General features: G+C 45.0%; 1 protein-coding gene across 1 annotated transcript in view; it reads right to left on the bottom strand.

Moving 5' to 3' along the window:
• PPME1 (protein phosphatase methylesterase 1) overlaps window positions 1-22,755 on the bottom strand; it is a 252,908-nt gene that overhangs the window by 7,232 nt on the left and 222,921 nt on the right. The window contains exons 12-13 of the mRNA XM_085623336.1: window positions 10,717-10,781; window positions 8,171-8,238 (exon numbers count right to left, since the gene is read on the bottom strand). Of these exons, the coding sequence (XP_085479462.1) occupies window positions 8,171-8,238; window positions 10,717-10,781 (133 nt within the window). The remainder of the gene's footprint in view (window positions 1-8,170; window positions 8,239-10,716; window positions 10,782-22,755) is intronic.

The raw sequence follows: 22,755 nt of genomic DNA, 5'->3' as shown, positions 1-22,755 counted from the left end.
AATGGACAGACAAGCCCCATAGGCTGCCATTATGTGGCTCAGAACAGGATACTGTGCCTTTAAGAAAACTTTCCAGAACTTTCCCAGTATCCCAGAATGCACAGCAGGTCCCTTTTACTTTCAGTTCTTTTTGAAGGCGTAGCACGCCAGACCTGTAGCATTCTTTACATTAACATTTATCTCTCCAACGGGGAGGAGGGCGGGCGCTTATGACTATAACAGAGATACCCCTACTACAGAACTGGAGTTACAGAAAATAAACTATTCCTTCTGTAGTAGGGGATCTCTGTGTATAGTCATAATCTAGTGAATAGAATGGCAAGCCCATCCCCACACCAAAAACGGCGGTGGAGAAGATTACAAAATAATACCACTACTGTGAGAACAAATTTCGCAGCGAAGCCTGCCCAACCTGAGCATCTGCCCTGGCATCCGTGTCCAGACAGTAATGCGCAGCAAAGGTATGGACCGACTACCAAGTGGCCGCCTTGCAGATTTCCGCAATCGGAACATTACGCAGCAAAGCCGTCATGGCAGCTTTGCCCCTGGTGGAATGAGCCTTAGGTTTACCCCCTAAGGTCTTATTAGCCTTTTGATAACACAACTGTATGCAGGACACAATCCACCGAGAAATGGACTGCTTAGAGGTCGCGAGACCGGTCCTGACTGATCCATAATTAACAAACAATTGGTCTGACCTACGAATATCTTTGGTCTTATCAAGATAAAACTTCAACACCCTCCTAACGTCCAGGGAATGTAGAGACCTTTCCGCTGGAGAAGAGGGATTCTGAAAAAACGTAGGTAAAGTTATGGTCTGGTTGACATGAAAGTCAGATATAACCTTAGGAAGAAATTTAGGGCGAGTACGCATAACAACCTTAGCAGCATGAAATACCGTATAAGGTTCTTGGCAACACAACGCCTGAAGTTCACTCACCCTGCGGGCCGATGTAATGGCCACTAGGAACGCCGCCTTCCACGACAGGTGCTGCAACGAAGCCTTGTGAATCGGTTCAAAAGGCTCCCTCATCAATCTGGACAGCACCACATTCAATTCCCAGGAAGGCGCGGGAAGTCCGACAGGAGGGAACACTTTCTTCAAGCTTTCCAAAAAATCCTTGATAACAGGGATCTGAAAAAAGGAAGTCTGTGAAGGGCATTTCCTGTAAGCAGTCAGAGCAGCGAGATGAACCTTAATGGAATGGAAATTAAGGCCAGACTGTGCCAAATGCAGAAGGTACGGAAGGATGACATCTTCCTTACATGTCGTCGGGTCAAAGTTTTTGGACTTGCACCAGATGCAGAATCTCTTCCACTTGTAAGCATAGGACGTCCTAGTGGAAGGTCGCTTAGCCTCCTTCAGTATCTCCATACAATCTGCTGGTAGATTCAAATGGCCATATTGCACTATCTCAGGAGCCATGCCGCCAAACTCAAAGACGAGAGGTTGGGTTGCACCACTCGCCCCCGATCCTCGTGGGAAGGTCCGGCCTGCACGGCAGCCGTATGTGAGGAAGGAGAGACCGGTGAAGCAGGTCCGTGAACCACCACTGTCTGGGCCATTCCGGGGGAATCAGGATCATCCGCGCCCCGGACTGGGACAGCTTGATGAGCACTGCCGGAATCAGGGGAATGGGTGGAAAAGCGCACAGAAAGCTGTTCGACCAGTCGATCCATAGTGCATTCCCCAGCGTCCCCCGCTGGTAGTACCTGAATGCGAAGTCTCGGCATTTGCTGTTTTCGGCAGTGGCAAACAGATCTACGTCTGGAGTCCCCCACCTTGCGAAGACGTCCCCTAGTACTTCGTCGTTTATGACCCATTCGTGGTTTTCCTGAATCAGTCTGCTCAGTGCGTCCGCCTGAACATTCTCCACACCTGGCAGATGCGTGGCCGTGATAGTCAGTCCTCGGGCCAGAAGCCAGTGCCAGATCGACTGCGCCTCCTGCGACAGAGTGCGTGATCTCGACCCCCCCTGCTTGTTGAGGTAATACATCGTGGTTGTACTGTCCGTCTGTACCAGCAGCGAGTTGGTCTGGAAGGACGGATGGAAGGCCTTCAATGCCAAGCAAATGGCTCTGAGTTCCAAGAAATTGATGTGTTACGTCGACTGCAACGGGGACTACTTTCCTTGTATCTGTAAGTCTCCGGAATGCGCTCCCCAGCCGTGGAGAGACGCATCCGTCACGATCCTCTGCGTGGGAATGTCCTTGTGGAAGGGAACCCCCTTGAGGAGATTTTCCGCCGAACACCACCACTTCAGCGACTGAAGAGCATGCAGACAGCGCCGTATCTTGTCGTCCCAAGAACCTATCCTCTGATCCTCCAAGCACTCCTGCAGTGGTCTCGTGTGCAGCCGTGCGTGAGGAAGATACATGAGGCCATCGATCCCAGCAGCGAAGACACCTTCCTCACTGTCGTCAATGGGGCGGCCACAAGATCCTGAGCCTTCCGAAGGAGTGATAACCGTCTCTCCTCCGAAGGAGACACGCTTGCTGACAGCGTATTGATGGAGGCCCCCCAAATACTGTATGCACTGGACCGGAGTCAGGACAGACTTGGACATATTGACGTGCAACCCCAGCTTGTTCAAGAGAACGCACGTCTTCTGGAAGTGCGCTTGTGCTTCCGAGAAGGAGGCGGCCTTGATCAACCAATCGTCCAGGTAGGGGTAGACAAACACCTTGTTCCTCCGCAGGTGTGCGGCTACCACCGCCATGCATTTCGAGAAGGTCCTGGGCGCAGACTTCAGCCCGAATGGCAGTACTGTGTATTGAAAATGATTGGCGCTGACTTGGAACCGCAGGAACTTCCTGTGCTTCCGTGCAATGGGCACATGAAGTATGCATCCTGTAGGTCTATGGCACAGAGCCAGTCTCCCCGTTGCAGCGGAGGGTAAATCTGATGCAACGATAGTATGCGGAATTTCTCTCTGCGAATCCATTTGTTTGCTTGCCGCAAATCCAGAATGGGCCTGAACTCGTTCTTGTCCTTCTTGCGAACCAGGAAGAACCGAGAGTACAGACCTCTTCCCCTTTGAGACAGAGGTACGTCTTCCACCGCCTTCTTCCTCAACAGGATGTCTGCCTCCGCCTGGAGCTCTCGCAGTTGATACTGTGAGCTTACCGGCGGAATCGCTGGAGGCGGGCTGATGAACCGAAGACTGTATCCATTGCAAACAATATTCAGCACCCATTTGTCCTGAGTAATTTTTCTCCACTCTGCCAGAAAAAATTGAACGCTTCCCCCCACTGGAGTGGGTAACGGTTGCAGGGGAAGTAACCGCTCAGGGCCGAGACCCAGCCGGGCCCTTACACGCTGTAGCGGACTGCTGGCCTCCTCTACCCTTCTGGCGCTTCTGGAAGGGTTTGCGGAACTGCTGCTGCTGCTGTTGCTGCTGCTGTCCCGAGGGCTGCCCACGCCCTCTTCCTGCCGCCCCGAACCGTCTCTGGAACGGGCGCTTTTTCCTTTCAGGCTTCTCCAACCCGACAGCCGTCAGGGTCTCTGCCTCTGTCTTCATGCGGGCCATTTCGTCGTCCGCATGCTTGCCAAACAGGGTCTCCCCCGAGAAAGGCAGGTTGGCCACTCTTTGCTGTGCCTCCGGTTTGAGTGAGGTAAGGCGAAGCCAAGTGTGACGCCGTTGGTGGATGCCATGACAGTAGCCATGTGCCGCTAACAGAGACACATCGGCCGCCGCGCTGATGGATCTGATTCGACACCAGCATCCCCTCACGCAAAGTCTCCAGAAAGTCCTCCTTGTCGCGAGGCAGCAGCTCCGCGTACTGCTGGAGAGACTCACACAGGGCACGGTCGTAGCGCCCCAACAGAGTCCCGGCACTTGCCGCCTTCATGGTGGTAGAAGCCGTCCCACAGACCTTTCTGCCCGCCGAATCTAGCCAACGGCTGTCCTTATCAGGCGGCACTGTCGAGGAAGGCGTGGTGGCATGCTGCTTCCTCGCCGCCGTCACAATGACAGAGTCCGGTTTCGTGTCCATCCTCAGAAAGGACGGGTCCGAATCCGGCGCCCGATACTTCTTCAGGAGCCTAGAGGGGGCAGATTTCGTTACCGCCGGAGTGAGGAACAACTCCGTAGCGGGCTCCACCAATCCAGGCACTAGTGGCAGCAGGGGGCGAGACAGGTGCTTCTGGTGCAGCGTCTCAAAGATCACGGACGTCGTAGGTGTTGATACCGTCACCGTGATCCCTAGTTTGGCAGCACCCCGCAGTAGCACCTCCTGGAAGGAGACGATATCGTCGACAGGCGATACTCCTGTCCTTGGTGAGTCCGACCGCGTCGGAGAGTAGTCCCTGACAGACGATTGGGTGCGGGATCTGGCGCGGCGCCTCCTGCGGCGTCGCCCAGATGTCAACGAAGCCCGTCCACGGCTCCGTGACCTTCCTCTCCGTCCGGAGCGGGAGCGCGATCTGCTCGGCTGCGGCCGCTTCGGAGTCCTCTTCGGTGGCGTCGGACACCGAGGCAACGACACCAACCGTGGTGGGGCCACAGGTGGGCCCGACGGTGTGCGAGGCACAATGTTATGAGGAGGAGGAGGAGGCAGCGGCGGTTGTGGTGGCGGTGAGGGCTCCCTTGGCAAAGGTGGAAAGGGTGGCGACCTCGGCTTAGGAGGGGTATACACCACGGAGTACACCGAGCCCGGTGACTCCGTTCTCTCCCCTCGTGACCCCGAGGAACTCCCGGCGTCAGGACTCCTCCTGCGCTGCCTCAGTGTCGATGAACGCCTCCTCGACGGCAAACGCCTCCTCGACGGCGAACGCCTTCTCGACGGCGAACGCCCCCTCGACGGCGAACGCCCCCTCGACGGCGAACGCCCCCTCGACGTCGGGGATCCCCTCGACGGTGACCGTCTCCTCTTCGCCGACAGCGAACGGCGACCTCGCCTCGACGGCGAGCGCCGACGCCGGAGCTGTTCGACGCCGATGACTCGACGGAGAAGTCGACGGCGTCGACGAAGATGCTGATGTCGTCGACGGCGGGCTGCTCAGCTCCCTCGACGGCAAGCGTCGACGCCGTTTCTCCCCAGAGCCCTGGGGAGACGGTGAGCAGACTGCAGCCATCCCCCTCGACGCCGTAGTCGACGGGGAATGGGGGCGTTTGCTGGGCTTCCTACCCCTGGGGAGCCCCCCAGGGGCCTCAGCATGGGCAGAATCAGCCCCTTCTGACCCACCTTGTGCCCTCAGCCTTCTGTCCTCCAGGCCAAGGAGCATGATCTTCATCCTTTCCTTCAGGGTCCTGGCTGAGAAGGATCGGCAAATGTCACACTCCTCTGGGATATAGGACTGGGGAAGGCAGACGATGCACACCCTGTGTGGGTCCGACTTGGCCTTCTTCTTCTCGCACTCTGGGCACCTGTCAAACAAGCCAGGCATGTTGACCCACAAGAAGGAAGGCAACAAGGTACTAAATCTATCCCTTGAAAAGTGAACAAATCCAAAGAAACCCTTGAAAAGGGAGAGCTCAATGCTCCAGGGTCCTGCTAGCAGGAGCCGGAAAAAAGAACTGAAAGTAAAAGGGACCTGCTGGGCATTCTGGGATACTGGGAACGTTCTGGAAAGTTTTCTTAAAGGCCCAGTATCCTGTTCTGAGCCACATAATGGCAGCCTATGGGGCTTGTCTGTCCATTCCTCCCTCTCTATCATTCCAGAGGCTTTTGCTGGTAGAGGCAGGTTTTTCTCTGTGGGAAAAGCTGGGCAGGCAGTGCTGTTTGTGGATGTTGGTGGAATTTTCTAGTTGAAGTACTGGACAGTGTAGCCTGTGGATATAGGCTGCATTATCGGTCTTTGAATCCTCTCTTAAGTGTAGATGCAGGTCTGCATGGCTTGACAGCTTAAGAGATTATTTTTATTGCTCCGGGGTCCCCGCACATGGGCGGGACTATTCACTAGATTATGACTATACACAGAGATCCCCTACTACAGAACTGAAGCTGATCATTGGCCTCCTTAAAACAGGTAGCTAGAGCCACCTTTTATTCTCTGCTCTCTGTATCTTTCTGTCTCTCCTCCATCAATGCTCTGCCATCAGCATGGAGGACAGCACCTGCAGTCCTGTTGCCAACACTCCTGGTCATTTCGCTCTGTTCTTGCAGGGATTAGAGAGGCTTCTTCATCTATGCAATAGCAGTAGGTCTAGGACTAATACCAAAGTTCTATCCAGCACAAAACTCAGCTTTTAGAGATCAGCTCCTCTGAGCACCTTGTGTAGAAGGCATTGATTAGTTGCTTGGGGAAGGCCATCTTGATGCCGGTTTATTTTTGTTTGCTTTCTGCACCTACATTTTGCTCCGATCTCTCTGCCTTTTCCCCTACCTTTCTGTTCATAACACCTAGTGCACATAACATATCTGCCTGTTCCTGATCCCTTCCTTCGCCCATTACTTCTGCCCTCTAGAACGCCAACTCACTGAGAAATCAGCACTTACTTTGATCGTTTCCAAGCGTAAATTTCTAGTACTTTGCAGAAATGAAATCTGGACTCTACCCTATAACTCTGCAATTCTTGCTTTGATCACTACCTCTAGCTGCAGTTTCTGGCACACTCTTACGGAGGAAAGCTATTGTTCCTTCTTCCTTGATTCCAAGAAGTTCTCCTCGGTCACTACCAGTAATTTTTACATTGTGATGACATCCTGCATAATTTCTTCACCAATACCCCACTTTTTTCATTATTCGCTTTCTCCCACAGGCCCAATCTTTTCTTTGAACAAAGACTTCTTACTTGCTCTTTGTCCTTTTGTCTGTGTGCCGACTTCAGTTTTTTAGTACTCATGCAAATACCATTTAGAATCTCACCATCTATTCCAACCAAGCATTCTCATACATCTGGCTGTTTAGATGTTATCTGCTCAACCTTTTACTGTTTCTTTGCATCAGCATAATCCTCATCTATTTCTATTTCTTTCTGTCCTCATCCTCCCCGCCCACCTTACACTTTCCACAGCCCACAAGTTCTTCAATCCCATCTGCTCATTAGAACTTCCCTCAGTCACTAAAGTTCTGCTCTCCTGTATTTCTGCTTGCTCACCATAATCAAACATTGAATTACTTTTCCATCTCAAACATATTAATCAACCCAATTCCCCTTCTCCTCATTTTGTTCCCAGTTCTGCATTTTCGGCTTCCGACTTTGCTACTAAGTTTATTCCCAAAACAAATTTCTCACAGGCTTTTTTCAGTCCAGTTTAGCCAACTCCAATTCCTTCTTCGTGAGTTTCCGCTTTCAAATTTCCATTATGTCTTCGGTTCAGAACTCCAAAGTAACCCACTGTTTTCCTCTTTAACACAATGTGTACATATTTACGCACAGACTAGGAAGAGCTCTATTACCTTTCTCATCATTCACTCACTTCCAGCAGGTGAAGAGTATGAACTGCTTAACCAATGCCAACCCTTGGATGGCTTCTCACTTCATAAATCATAACCCATAAATCTTTAAAATTGTTATTCTCTAAACTCTTTCACTCCAGTCCTTTTTCATCTTGCTCTGTTCCCATTCACGTATAACCTTACCTGAGTCATGTCAGACTTTAATCTTTTTCCCCCAACATATCTGTAGGTGACTTGCACGCTTGACTGCCAATTTCAGTCATATTCACAAAAATCCTCTATTATCACTCTTAGGGCTACTTTGCTAATTTTCATTAGTCAGGCTTTTCTTACTTGGATTATTGTTCTTTTATTTATACTTCCTTCTTACTCGCTTAATTAATAAATACATTTTTAACTTTGCTATTCAATAACATTTTCAATTTTCCCCTAGCAACACCATATTTTGTCTCACTTTCTAGGCCTTCACTTGCTTGCACTTCCATCCAGTTTTTACTACTAATGTCTCAGTTTACTTTTCAAATGTATTTGCGGTTTTTAGCTCACATTTAACCAGTCTCATGTACCCAGCTCTAAGTCTATGGTGGCTCCTATCTGCTGCTTCAAGTACGTATGATCCAAAACCCCCACTTCGATGTGCCCTTTCTACCTTATTTTCCCTGCTTAACTGGGTATTACAATTATAGTGCAAATGCAGCTGGGAAAAAAATCATAGGAAAGGAGGCTAACATTAATGTGGGAAAATTTCTTCTAAATTCTGCATGTGTAATAACACCACGATCAGAGAGAAAGGAGCAATTTTCATAATGCATAAAATTAGAATACCATTGGAATCCTCCCACTGATTCAGCAAACCTATGGCGTATCAAGAAAGTTGCCACAGCTTCAGCAACCTGTAAAGAAACAAAAAACGATTATCAAGAAAGGTTTGTTTTTTGCCTTGCACTTTTAGACTTTATCTTCTCCACCTATCTTGCTACATATATATTAGGGCACACTTTGATCTACTGGAAAAAAAGAGCTTAGCCCTGGATGCGCAGCGGGGGTTGCTAAGAGATGAGAAAAACTCCCATGCAAAAGCAGGTGTGAGACTGTAGATATCCAAATAAATTACTGAGAATATGGATGTTATCTAGAAGTAACATCCAGAACCGACTGGACTGCAACAAAATCCACTGCAACCAGGTGGACTATGCAGTACACATACATAGTGCACTTTAGACATCAACTAAAAACCTATATAATCTAAGATGAAACAAAGACGTAAATATACAACAGCAAAGATTCAAAATACAAAAGACAATCTCCATATCCTCTGATGAGAGATAATGATGACTTGGTAGCGAACAGAGAAAAATATTCAAAATTGTTGTGCAAGTCTAGGAAAAACTACTAATCACAAAACTGAATCAGACAAAGGTATACTCAAATAAACGTGAGCAGTAATCGCTGTTTAGTCTACATAGCTCTCTGAAGCCAACGTTAAAAATCAATTTATTTGTGAGAAAAATAGAACGGTCATAATTTTCATAACTCCAAAGCAAACTCGGTGATGCAGAATTCTTCTTCATATGTTAAAAAAAACAGTTGCTATTATTCACAGCACTGTTATGTTCTTCTTTTCTGATTTTAAAGTTGCTCGGCACACCCAGTATTTTTTTTTTCACCTGAGCATGCAATTATTTGCTTTTTTTAATTTCTGGGTCCAGATTTAAGTTCCACACATCTTAGATTATAAGTGATCACAATTAGCACGATATTAACATTTCTCATACTTCTAAGGAACTATATAGATTTAGTTAATGGGGAGCCCACATTTAAAGCCTGTAGAAGGTATGAAAATTGATATTACTATTGCCTTTTAAGAAGTACTCAAGATTAAAGAAACAATTCCAAATCTGTCTAGGAGTTGATATTTGCTAATGCTTCTGATTATTTGTACCATTTTGTGACTTGTTTGGGATTTAGCTAGTAATCAAGTAAATCATGGATGAACGTCAGCACTTCTACCACACATGGCAAATTAACGACCGGAAAAGGCTCCACATAAATGAGCATGATGGTATTTTATATTTGCACTATTTATTATAACAAAGAGATAATTTCCGAACAAGTCAAGTTTCAAAGCACCCAGAAAACAAATAAAATTAATTTAAAAAGAATAAAACACGCAGACAAAGTATTAACAGTCCTCAGATAATCAAACTAGAGAGGTAGGTCTTGTGAATTTAAATGAATGACCTGATTCTGGTGCGACTTAAAAAAGTTCTTAAGAAATTGGACTAGAGGACAAGCGAGGCTTTGATCAACTGCGGGAGTTCACTACAATACAGTAAATCAATAGATATTACCACATACAATACTGAAAAATACAAAGTAAGGGATAGGAGATCGATCCTTTTAGCAAATACCTTCAAGAGCAGATCAGTACATTGCCCAATTACAAAGATCATTTAAATACCTGGCAAAGAGTACTTCAAAAGACTAAAAAGACCTTGCACTGGAGCGATCACATTCTACCCATGCTTTCTGCAACTTGCATTCTGTTCAAATTACCTCCAGGTCTTGTCGGTACAGGAAGATTTGGCTATAGAATAGGACTGCCAGACCACCTCCAGTATGACAATTTCTGTGTGTTCTATAAAACTGCAGATCCTGCTCGGTGTCCAGGTTTGCACGTGCACAAATTCTACCATGTAGTAATTTCATGCCTTTTGAACTCGGTTATGAGCATCACCTCCACCACTGATAACAGGCAGTCCCTTGCACGTCACATTCTCTTTTTGTGAAGAAATATTCTTTTTAAGTTATATCAAAGCAGCAACTTACAAGTATGTCTTAATCAATGGGCTTTAATTAAGTAAATTCATAGTCAACAAAATGCAGAACAAGCATTGAAACTGGTTAACTATTCAATGAGGACTCAGATTAACATGCCCATTTAGACCAGTGTGTGAATGGGAAGGGCAAAACCCTATGGAGGCAAATAAGATTTGAGACAGACAGCATGTTGTGGCAAACTAACATCTCAGTGATAAAAAAGGGGAGTTAAGTACACACCTGACATCAACACCCATTTTGCATTCACTGGAAGCCAGTCTTTATTTTTTGAACAAATGGTTACCAACAGCTAATAAATAAGGGCTAGTTCCTGGGCAAATATTAAATAGAGCACAATCTGCACTATGCTACCGTTACACCTGGAAAATACCAGGTGTAAATACTGTTTTTCAACCACATTTGATTGGGCGCCTGGTCCAAATGACCAATAATATGTTTTACACACTAGAAAAAAATAACCTCTTTCAAGCATTCAAATACCACACAAAGGCGGTGCTGGGGGTTGCAGTGGGGAAGGATGAAAAACCTACTTTGTCTGGCACGTCTTCGTGGACTGCATGCCCACACTGAGGAAGAACTTGCATCTGGAACTTTCCTGCAAAACCAAGTAAAACCCTTTAAGATTTCCACCTTTACTATGCATCAGACTGACAGTATCTCATACAGCAGAGACAAGAAGAAGTTACCTACCTGCAAACATGGATTCACCCAATCATTTTAGTACTGCATTTATGTAGCCTACCATTCAATTAAGCTCACCAGAAGAAAATTAGAAAATATTGGAGTTGAGCTAGCTATATCACTTTATTAGGGGAGTAAGAACACTGAATTTTCTATTGCTCCCAACATTCTACCTATCCGCCGAGGGGCCACTTGGGTGTGGTTTTTCGGTGTATGTCACTTACCTCCATGCAGGAACAACTATAGGACAGTCCCAAATAACTTGCATTTGTCAGTTGAGACTGAGGAGGTAGACTGAGAACATTCATATATCAAATGCACAGGGGTCTACACAGTAACTTCGCCACCCCTTTACCATGTAGCAACATAACCGTATATGGATACGGAGTTCCATATTTTATTCACACATTGAAGTCTCCAAGAAGGGAGGTGGACAAAAGCAGAGTTCTGCAAATCAAAGAAAAGTTGGAGGTGGCACCGCTGAAAGAGAAGTCAAACCAACAGATCATAATACTTCCAAAATAAGTTGTTGCATTAACAGTTATTAAAACTCACATCTGATCTGTTTTTGTCCTGAAAGGTGGAATTTAAATGAGCTGGAGAGCTGAAAAGGGGTCGTAATTTTGTACAGATCTGGCAGACAACTGTTAGCACTACGAAGATTTCAAATGGATTACTGTCCATTTGATAGCCTAGTTTCCCCATCGGTTGTAAAACATTATTAAAGTATAAAACATTACTACATGTAAACTGTAACTACACCAGGATTGTTGGTTTAGATGAAGAAATAGGCATAAGTAGTATTTTGCAGTACTTCTCAAACAAAAAAAATTGTGTGAAGTCATGCGGTCACTGAAAAAAAGACTCTTGACTGAGGTCATGCTGAGGTTCTGGGAACCAGGCAAATCTGGGCCAAGCAGGGGTCGTCGGAATACCTTTTACCCAACCATCTTACATTTTTAACCACTTTGTTTCGAGTGAACATCGAAGAAAGATAGGAAACCATGTATTTCCCATTCCTGGTGGCCCAGTCGGCCCATAGCTGCTGATTGTTTTGAAGGGCTCCAGAGGCAGGGCAACTTTGAAGCAGTCTTTGAAAGGCATCAATAAGGATATAGGCCTCCTACTTAAATAATTCAGGACTCCTTTCAGAGGTCCTCTTTTGGAGTTGCAGTAGCCTTTTCCTATAATCAGGTAAGCTGACAATTTAAGATGTCTACAAAAACGCTGAGATCCCTCCACTCAAATTGCGAAGCAAGATCAAACTTGAGCCTTCTCTAGACATCACATGGTCTGGCTTGTGTAGATACTGATTATGAACTCAATGAGTTCTAGGACACGGTGCAGAGTCGTGATTAACTCCAGATGATGGGTACAGTGCTGGAATCTCAGGTACGGGGACCAAGGAAGTGTAGATCAGTTCCCTCTCTTACACTCTCTCAACATCATTGCTCAATTTTGTCAACAAACATTTTAAACTAAATTATTTAAAGACAGTAGAGAACTGAGACCTCAAACCCAGAGGCTCTTGCCCTTTGTTCCAAAAACAGTCCCACTGATTTGGTAGTCACTGACTTAACTGCACTTGATGGGGGGCATTTCGAGTGGGGAATCTAGTCCTTGGTAGCCTCAGCTGTGATTTCTGGACACTCCCCTGTCAGTAGGCTGGACAGCCCCAACGGACCTAAAGAAGGGCCTAACTTAAATTTTTTTTTTAGATTTTTATTGTAATTTTAAATTGTCAACATGAACAGTAGTACAAAACCTTATTGTGCAACCACTAACACTTACTTGTCCTCTTCCCCATTTGCTCTATTTTCTTCCAGTCACTATGATCACCAAGATAGAGCACAGTTGGTTGTTGATCAGGCCACCTCAGAATTCTGCCACCGTACCCTGGTTTTAGAGTTATGCCTCTCCTCCCATGTGGTCGCCCTCCTAATGGCCGAGTCATGGTATAGCGTGAAGTTCTCTCCACTGCCCTCAATGTCTTTCATTTGTGTGGGCAGCCTCTGGACATATAGACCACTGCTTCGGCCAGTGATCAATAGTCCATCCCTCTTCCATCCATTTTGAAATCAGGGGGGCCTCGTTAGATCTCAATCTAATTAAGGATTGGATTTTTATTTTTTACTAACTCTCACTTAAACCTTTCTTTGGAGCTTCTGGAAAAAGAGAAGCCTCCTTTATCGACCTCGCCGTGTTTAACTTCAGTTGAAGGGCAGGGCAAATCAAGGTAAGTAAGTCTTCCTTCTCTGCAGCCCATCTGCCCCCTTTAGTTTACCAGACTGTCAGCTGTGACTGATGTACCCAATGATGAAGAGGCCCTATTTAGAAATCACTCGCAGACTGGATCTTCACGTTTTAGTTTTGCTGAACAGGGTGGAACAGAAATCTCACTGCTTAACATGCTTTTGCTAAAGTACAGTTCAGGGCATGTTAAAGGCTTTGGTTTTGTCCTCCTCGCAGCAAGCCAGGCTGTCGCCTTACTTAAAGCATAAAGTCTGGGATATTCTAAAGAGTCCACCAATGTATCATTGGACTTTGAATCTGTACCGCCAAAACTTTCAAATCGTCCAACGTGGCACTTGGCGCCCTGAATGTTTTTATTTCTTGTTTTCCTTCTCTAATATACAAAGTAGGAGAAAGATATGGAAGAAATAAGTCACTTGCTTGACTGTCAACTGAGAGGACTCAATACAAGGTGACATCAAAGTCAAAAAACAATTACCTCTGCCGGCGAGGCTATGTAAAAAGACAGCCATTCACAGGTCAAAGCCTATCCCCGCTCCATCAAAGCAGGTTTGAATCGACCTCTCAAGTCAAGCAATGGTCTTAATACAAAATTTGTATTTAATGGTAATAAGGGGGGAAACTGAAATCTTTATGTCTTCATCAGAGAACCAGCCCCTCCGGTTGCTTTTTAGACCCTCTTGATACATAAAACGTTGTGCCAAAACAGCCATTCAGCTCAGAAAGTGGAATCCAGCATTGCACCAGCTAATCAGGAAAGTTTTAACTATAAAGCGAACGTATCTGGGAAAGATATGAAAAAATACTGATGTTCTTTATTTAAAAAAAAAAATTGAAATGTGAAAAGAAAATGTAATATCTGCCCCTCAACTCTTCTTGGAGTGTGCAATGCAATTCAGAGTCTAAATAACTTATCCTCAATCGACCAGCTACTGGTGGGGTTTTCAATGCATGAGAGGTGATAAGTGACTTCAATTAAATTCCAATCTAAACTTGCATCATGCATCATTCAGGAAGTATAGTCAGTGCTCTGTGCTCACAGAATTGAAATTCTTCATGGTCCCATTGATTTCGACCTCTGCCTGTCACTTTCAAGCTTTATTTCTGACTCTGAGCAAGCACAGAGGTCTGTCAGTAAACCAAGTGTAATTTCCTCATTTCTCTCTCAAAATACAACAAGGGAAACAATTTCAGTTCCCAAAGATTTGTTCTAGGATTACTCTTACCACCCTTCTGTTTCCCCTGTGATACAAAAAACAGATTCAAAAGCAATCTAAGAGGCTTCCGTTGCATGAGCTTTTGCTCATAGGTTAATGGGAAACCCGTACCAATCAAGTATCTTATATGTAATATCCACAGCTATAAGAATTTCCTAAATTAATTCAGACCGAAACTGAAAAGATCAACATTATTTAATATTTATTTTTCAAGAATCTTGGCTACGGCAGAGCCCACAGAGCAACAGGTCTATAACTTGAGGAAAAAAACGCCTATCCTAACATCCATGGCCGCCCATCTGGAGGCCAGCTTATTCTGGTTTCTGCTCTTTATAGGAAGGATGTGGTAACTGTAAAAACTGCTAGTAATTTGTTACAAGTCGGTTATATTGATCTTTTGGCTCCTTCAGGTTTGCCCAGGTCAGTTGTCTGTATTAACATACATATCCTCCCAAAGTAACCACTGTTGATGAAAATCTAAGCAAGTTTGATAATGATTTGACCAATTTAGGTCTTCAGACTTCACGTTTTATTTTGGCAGCTGATTTCAACTCGAAAATGTCATTGCATTCTTTCAATAAATTCCACGGTGACTTGTTGAACATGTACGAAATTTCTATATTAGTGGCTGGTGAGTATAAAGTTACAAGAAGATCCTAACAAGTGATGTGCCTTTTAGTGCAGCATAATTTAACAAGTCTCAATGGAAGATTCCCTGGTGATAGCCACCTTTGGTCACTGTAGGACTGCGATCCCAACTGACTATATTTTTGTAACGATTGAGCAATTTAACCTAGTTGATTAGAAGACGGACTTGATTTTTAACAACCATTGCGCGATTGAAATCTCTCTCAGGGGCCAATGTCAAAGTAAAGGCGCTTCTCCTATTGAGCTGAGTTAAAACCATAAACTCAGGGTCACCGTCTCAGATATAAATCTGCAAGAACTATTCCCACTAAGGATTGACAAATTACTTGCAACTCAAAGCGAGTACTGTAACCGGGAAAGGTATAATGCAAACAAAGTGTTGCCCTTGTTGAAGGCCCAATTCAATCCTCTCCCTTGAAAACAAAAGTTTGTGCCAAAAACATTTCAAGATCCAAAAGATGCATGTCTAAAATTGAGTTCAGGTGGATCTGAAAAAAAATGGTATTCTTTCAGATAAAATTCCCGCTATTAATGGGCCTGTCAGAGGTGTTTTAGCTCCCCTCCTTTTTAGCCTCTTTATTTCTGATCTTTCAAGCAAACCTTTAGTAATACATTTTTTTCTCCCCCAAAATCAGAGGATGTGTCCCGTGTCGCCTGTACACCGAAGATCTTGTTTGTATGAATTATAATCCTGTTGGCATACATTGAAAACTTACTGCTTTGGATGCATGCTGGGAGACAAATAAACTTATGATTAAATGTAGAAAAAACAAAGACCTTAGTTTTAAAAAAAGATCCAAGTTTGGTTTCTCAATAATGCTCCTTTAGAATAGGTAAAGGTGTATAAGTACCTAGGCCTCAATTTTGCAAATAACCAGCAATGAAATAAACATCTGAGAATTTTAAAAACCTCCCTAAAGGTTACTACTAGTGTCTTATAAGGGTTTGATGTTTAGATATGGCAGATTAACAGCTGACCCTTTAAAAATAACTCGCCCAGCAGGCTCTATATGGTGCAAGGTAACCATGTATTGGTAATCGAGTACGTTGGGAAAGCTTGGAAAATATGGGCCAGAAAATGCTTTTTTGTGTCTCTCCAAATGCAATGAGTGAAGCCTTAAAGGCTTGAATTGAACTTGACTTCTTGGGATATATTAGCCAAAACTCGTGCCATGAAGTTCTTATTTCCTCTAGCAAAAACAAGGATAATTATGTAAATGCTACCTACCAGTATGCATCTGTTTTTGGCATGTAGAGCTGTAGATCTGCATACTTTTGCATAGATTGACATCTGGTGTTGGGCTCGGATGTTTGCACTTTGTTATTGTAGAAGTCTTTGTAGTCACGAGATAGGTGACTCCTCCTTTGGTTAGTAGTGCGCATGGGCATCGCCTCCATCTCCAGATTGTTTGCCATAATGGGTGATAGTGGAGTTAGTTAGAAATAGAAAAGATGTCCATGTGTGATGTATCTAAGTAAGATAGTACTGCAACAGATATAGGTGTCCGGGGAGGCGGGTGGGCGTATGCGGATCTACAGCTCTACATGCCAAGAACAGATGCATACTGGTAGCATTTTCTGTTCGAGGCATAGGAGCTGTAGATCACATACTTTTGCATAGACTATACAGCAGTTACCCCATTAGCGGTGGCTACCTGTATGTGTTGCAGTAGTTTGAAAAAGTGTTTTTAGTACAGCCTGGCCCACACTAGCTTGTTGTTTTGCCTGCACATCTACACAGTAGTGTTTTGTGAAAGTGTGCTGTGTAGACCATGTGGCGGCTTTGCAAATGTCATCCATGGGGATATTTCCTAAGAATGCCATAGATGCCCCTAGCTTGCGTGTGGAATGCGCCCTAGAGGGAATGGATAATGTACGCTTTGCTTTATGGTAGCATATTTGGATGCATTTAACATGCACCTGGCAATTCCTGCTTTTGATATAGGATTGCTCTTATGTGGTGGTGAGAAAGCTACAAAAAGTGGTTTAGTTTTCCTGAAAGTTTTTGTCCTTTCAATGTAGTAAAGAATAGCTCTTTTGAAGTCAAGCATATAAAGAGCCCATTCTGCTACTGAGTCTGGTTGAGGAAAAAAGACTGGGAGCTCAACAGACTGGTTAAGGTGAAAAGCCGAAACTACTTTAGGTAAGAATTTAGGGTTTGTCCTAAGAACCACGGTGTTGTGATGCATTTGCAAAAATGGTTCTTGTATGGTTATTGCCTGGAGTTCACTCAGTCTTCTGAGAGATGTGATGGCCACAAGGAAAGCTACTTTCCATGTGAGGAATTGTAACTCACATTTATGTAAAGGTTCAAATGGGGGACTTTCAAGGCCTTCCATAAATGCTTTGATGGGAGGTACCCTAAACAATGACAAGTGTTGTCTGTTTTGTAAGTAAGCTGCTATAGCAGCAAGATGTAATCGTATGGATGTGTATGCCAGATTACATCTTTGTAGATGCAGGAGATAACAGATAATGTTTTGAGTTGAAGCATCTAGTGGATTGATTGTGTTATTACAGTAAACTACTAATCTTTTCCATTTAGCTGCATCGCATGCTCTAGAGGTAGGACATCTTGCTTCTTTAATGACGTTCATGCAGTCCGGTGGGAGATTGTGGTAACCAAACTCTAAGACTTCAGGAGCCAGATCGCTAGGTTCAGTTGAGCTGCATCCGGATGTCTTATCTCTCTATGGCTCTGTGTGAGAAGCTTTGGGGAAAGATGCAACTTTTGGTGTGGAACTACTGAGTTCCAGCTGTGTTGTGAACCATGGTTGTCGTGCCCATGTTGGAGCAACCAGGATCATTGTGAGAGACTGTTTGAGCTTGCGCACCAGTAACGGAATGAGCGGGAGAGGCGGAAAAGCGTACGCAAATCTGCCTGAACAGTGCATCCATATCGCATTGCCTTTGGACAATGGGTGTGGATACCTGGAGGCGAAGCTTGGGCATTTTGTGTTTAAATGTGTGGCAAACAGATCTATGTCTGGGTGGCCCCACATTTGAAAAAACGGATGAAGAACTTGCGGATGAAGTTCCCATTCGTGAATCTGCTGTTGTTGACGACCGAGCAGATCCGCAATCCGATTGTGTATCCCAGGTAGATGCTCTGATGAGAGGCATATTTTTTGAGGCATCGCCCATCTCCATATGCTTTCTGCTATGCGTGAAAGCTGCAGAGTGTGCCCCCCCCACCCCCACCCCCCTGTTTTTGTATATAGTACATTGCTGTCATGTTGTTCGTCCGGACGAGGACAGCTTTGCCTACGAGAGGTTTCTGAAATGATTTTAGAACAAGAAATATGGACTGTAATTCCAGGTGATTGATGTGGAGGAGTTTTTGTTGAGGGGGTCCACATACCCTGAATGGTATGGTTTAAGAGATGAGCTCCCCAGCCGGTGAGCGATACGTTCGCTGTTAACACTATTTATGGAACCGGGTCTAAGACCGGCTGCCCTTTAGAAAGATTTTGTGCGTTTCACCATTGCAGAGAGCGATATGTGCGGCTGTCCACCAACACTAGATCTGTAAGTTGACCTTGAGCTTGGTTCCACTGTTGTGCTAGACATTCCTGTAATGGACGCATCTGGAGTCTTGCGTAAGGGACAAATAAGATGCAAGAGGCCATCATCCCTATTAGCTGCATGAACACTCGAGCTGGTAGTGAGTGTTGCAGTTGAAATTTTGTTAGGAGAGCTTGCATACTGGCTATTCTTGCTGGATTGGGGTATGCAAGGGCTTTGGTAGTATCTATTGTTGCACCTAGGTACGGTTGGGTGTGGGACGGTTGGAGATGTGATTTGGTGATGTTTATTGTGAATCCTAAATTGTGTTGCAGCTGGATTATGTTGTGTGTTTGTTGAACACAATCGCTGCGTGACTTGGCTTTTATGAGCCAGTCGTCTAGGTAAGGAAACACATGAATGCGTGGTCTTCAAAAGTGGGCTGCCACCACCGCGAGACATCTAATGAAGACCCTGGGTGCTGTTGTGACTCCGAATGGGAGTACTTTGAACTGGTAATATTTCCCGTCCACTACAAACCGTAGGTATGTCCTGTGAGCAGGGTGAATAGGAATGTGGAAGTAGGTGTCCTTGAGATCTAGAGTGGTAAGGAAGTCGCCTTGTTGGAGCAGTGGGAGGACCTGTTGTAGAGTGACCATGTGGAAGTGGTCAGATTGTATGTACAGGTTTAACGATCTGAGGTCCAAGATTGTCCTGAGAGTGCCGTCCTTTTCTGGAATGAGGAAATAAAGGGAGTAAACCCTGTACCTTGCTGATGTAGGTGAATTGCATGCTTTTGCAAGAGAGAGAACCTCGTGCTTGAGGAGCGCGAGATGTTCTGTGGACATATGATGTTGTCTGTGAGGTATGTGCGGGGGGGGGGGGGTAGAAGTGAGTTCCAGGCAGTAACCATACTGGATAATTTGTCCCACCCACCTGTCTGTGGTGATGGAATTCCAGACAGGTAGGAACCGTGAAGGTCTTCCCCTGCCCGGAGTGGAGCGGTCTGGGGGTAGTGGAGGGAAGTCACTGTTTTGCGGTGGGAGAGTTGCAGGTGTTAGAACCACGTCCTTTCCCTCTGTAAGTCCCTCTAAAATAATCTTTGTTAGGGGAAGTTTGAGTGGGGCTTTATAAGTTGTACTAGTTGTTGCTTGCCCCCATAGATTTGGCGGTGTGTGTCCTTTTTCATCTTTTCTAAAGAGGTGTCCACAGTAGGTCCAAACAAGTGTTCTTGATCTAAAGGTTGATTGAGGATGGTAGACTGCACCTCTTGCTTAAATCCAGATATGCGTAACCACGCATGTCTGCATTGTGCGAGATGCTGTATCTACTGCATCCATGGCACATTTAATGGAGGTATTTGTGATTAACTTTCCCTCTCGTACGAGATAATTTGCTTTGGTCTTATATTGATCTGGGAGATGTTGCATGAGCTTTTCAAGCTCATCATAGTGAGCCCTATCATACCTTGCTAGTAAAGCTTGTGAGTTAGCAATACGCCAAATATTTGCCGCCTGTGACGCAAATCTTTTACCGGATGAGTCCAATAGTTTCGATTCTTTGTCTGGAATAGGGGCATCACCTGTGGCTTGGGAATTTGCGCATTTATGGGCATTTGCCACTACTAGTGAATCCAGAGGGAGCAGACCCTTAATGTAAGCTGGATCACTTAGCACTGCTTTATATTTTTTGGCAGTTCTAGGATTGGGCACTCTAGCCCTGACAGGATCTTTAAAAACCTCAGGGGCATGTTTAATCATCCCTTTCAGCATAGGGAAAGTATTTGTTGATATTTGAGGCTGCGAGAAGGTCTCCAATAAAAAAATCTTCCTCCAAAGGGTCTGAGTGGAGTTGAACCCCATGGTATTGTGCAGCTCTATTTATTAGTTGCGCAAACCCTATGTTGTTGTCTGGAGGGAATGGCCTAGAGGGATATACATCTGGCTCAGGTACATCTGGGACATTATAATCATCCCAAGAGTCCTGGGGTGGGATACTGTGGGTGTCATCGTCAGTATCATCGATACCATGCGGTGTGTCTATGTCCTCATCCCCACCCCTATATCCTCATCATCATCTTGTGGTGCAGGTGAGAGAGTAGGCAGTGAAGAGTGTGCTGGAGAGAGTACTATGGTTGGAAGCTGTGGAGGTGGAGAAAAAGGCCTCATCGGTGAAGCGGCTGAGTCTTTTTTCTTTAAGGGTATCTCAGGTGTTTCTGAGGTGTCTAGTTTCCTCTTCTTGGGTGGTATAGAGGTGACCTGACCAGTAATAGGGTCGATATGGAGTGATTTTTTGCTTAGGATCCGGTGGATCTGGATGAAAAAGTTCTTTTGACCCACTATCTTTTTTCGGCGCCGAGGACTTCGGCTCAGAGTGGTGTTTTGGCTTGTCGTCTTTAGCTTTAGGAGGGTTTTTTGTCTCCTTTTGCTTAGGCGGAGTTTGACTCCGAAGATCTGTAATTTTTTTTTCGGATCGGAAGCCTTGGGTTGACTGTTTCAGTGCCGAAGAGTCTGGTATCGACAGTACCTTGGTTTTTTGTTTCGATGCCGAAGAGTCTGGTGTCGACGGTACTTTGGGTTTGTGTTCCGGTGCCAAAGATGATTTCTCGGTACCGTGATCTGGCTGGCTCGATCCCGTGCTGCCTGAGGGCTTTGTGGACTTCGGAGACGGGCCCGGAGTCGGGGCTTCTTAAGTACGGTCACGGTGTCGACCCAGACCCGAATGTGAAGGTGTTACCGGTGCCTTGTATTTTTTCGGGGCAGGGGCGTCGATGTCAGTACTCGCGCTCCGTTGACCTGGAGTAATCGTGTGGTCTTCTGAGTCCGAATCATCGGCTTCGGCAAAGCTGGCTTGTTCATCTCCTGTCTCTGGATCGTCAGGGCCTATATCGAAGATGTTGTCCGGCACTGAAACGGTTGATCTAGACATTTTGTGACGTCGAGCCCAGCGATCACGTATAGTTTTCTTGGACCTGAAAGAAGAGAAAGAGAAAGAGAAAGAGAAAGAGAAAGAGAAAGAGAAAGAGAAAGAGAAAGAGAAAGAGAAAGAGAAAGAGAAAGAGAAAGAGAAAGAGAAAGAGAAAGAGAGAGAGAGAGAGAGAGAGAGTGTGAGTGTGAGTGTGAGTGTGTATTTAGCCACACACTTGCATTTTTTAAGTTGAGTCCTTTCCATATGCTGGTTGATGGCGTCAATTGGCCCAACGGCCCGCGCCAATGACTGGACTCGAAGAGTTTGTTGGTTTTTGGATACACATCGAGGGAGATCGCAATCGAAACAGTGCCGTCGAACGGTGAGAGCTTTGCACGTTGAAGGGGAATCGAAAATGACACCGACCCGGAGCGCAGCAAATCATATCCGAACCCGATGGCGGAAAAAAACAATCTGGAGATGGAGTCGATGCCCATGCGCACTACTAACCAAAGGAGGAGTCACCTATCTTGTGACTACAAATACTTCTACAATAACAAAGTGCAAACATCCGAGCCCAACACCAGATGGCGATCTATGCAAAATGATGCGATCTACAGCTCATATGCCTCGAACAGCATTTTCTGCTAAAGTGTGAGGGATGATCAGAATCATCCAGACTAACTTTCATGTCACATAGTTAAATATGTTACCAATTCCTATTTAAGTTTGAAGTATTTTATGTAGCCAAAGCAAATCCTACTAGCAAAGGTTAAAACTCATCTTAGTGAAACAGCGAAAGTGGTTACTTTATTGGAAGATACAAATTATTTGCTGTCCCAAAAATCTGAAATGCACTCAATTGAGAATTTGGGAGAAATTCTGGAAAAGATTTTTAGAAACTAAATATTTCAGATTCATATGTTAATTTAACCCATTTGGAGAATCCCCGTGCTTTGGAAGAGAATTCATCAGAATAAAGGTTATTGTGCTATGGCCTTGGAGTGAAATCTAACAGATTTGTTTCTTGTATTTTAAAGAAAAAAAGAAAACAAACTACGCCATTTTTTTTTATTAGGTTTTCAATATTATCAACAGATTACCATAAATACAACACATCTCATGGGAAAAGCATTTGTTGTATAACATATAATCCAATGACTTCAGTACTGCGCGGATTAGTAGAGTAAGCGTTTCCTAAGTGTAACAGGCAATATATGCTTATGATGTGCTAATGTACCTATGCAAGCGTTCATGAATTTCCCTTAATTCCATTGTGCTTAATGTCTTTTAGCGCTATAGTGTATTGCTATTACTTGTCTCATGGCGTGTGATGACTGGCAGTGACTGTATGGGGAC

The sequence above is a fragment of the Triturus cristatus genome, chromosome 8 (assembly GCF_964204655.1).
Source record: "Triturus cristatus chromosome 8, aTriCri1.1, whole genome shotgun sequence".
In the NCBI taxonomy this organism is placed as follows: Eukaryota; Metazoa; Chordata; class Amphibia; order Caudata; family Salamandridae; genus Triturus; species Triturus cristatus.
The sequence above is the reverse complement of the archived record's forward strand: the minus strand, read 5'-3'. Positions and strand labels throughout refer to the sequence as shown.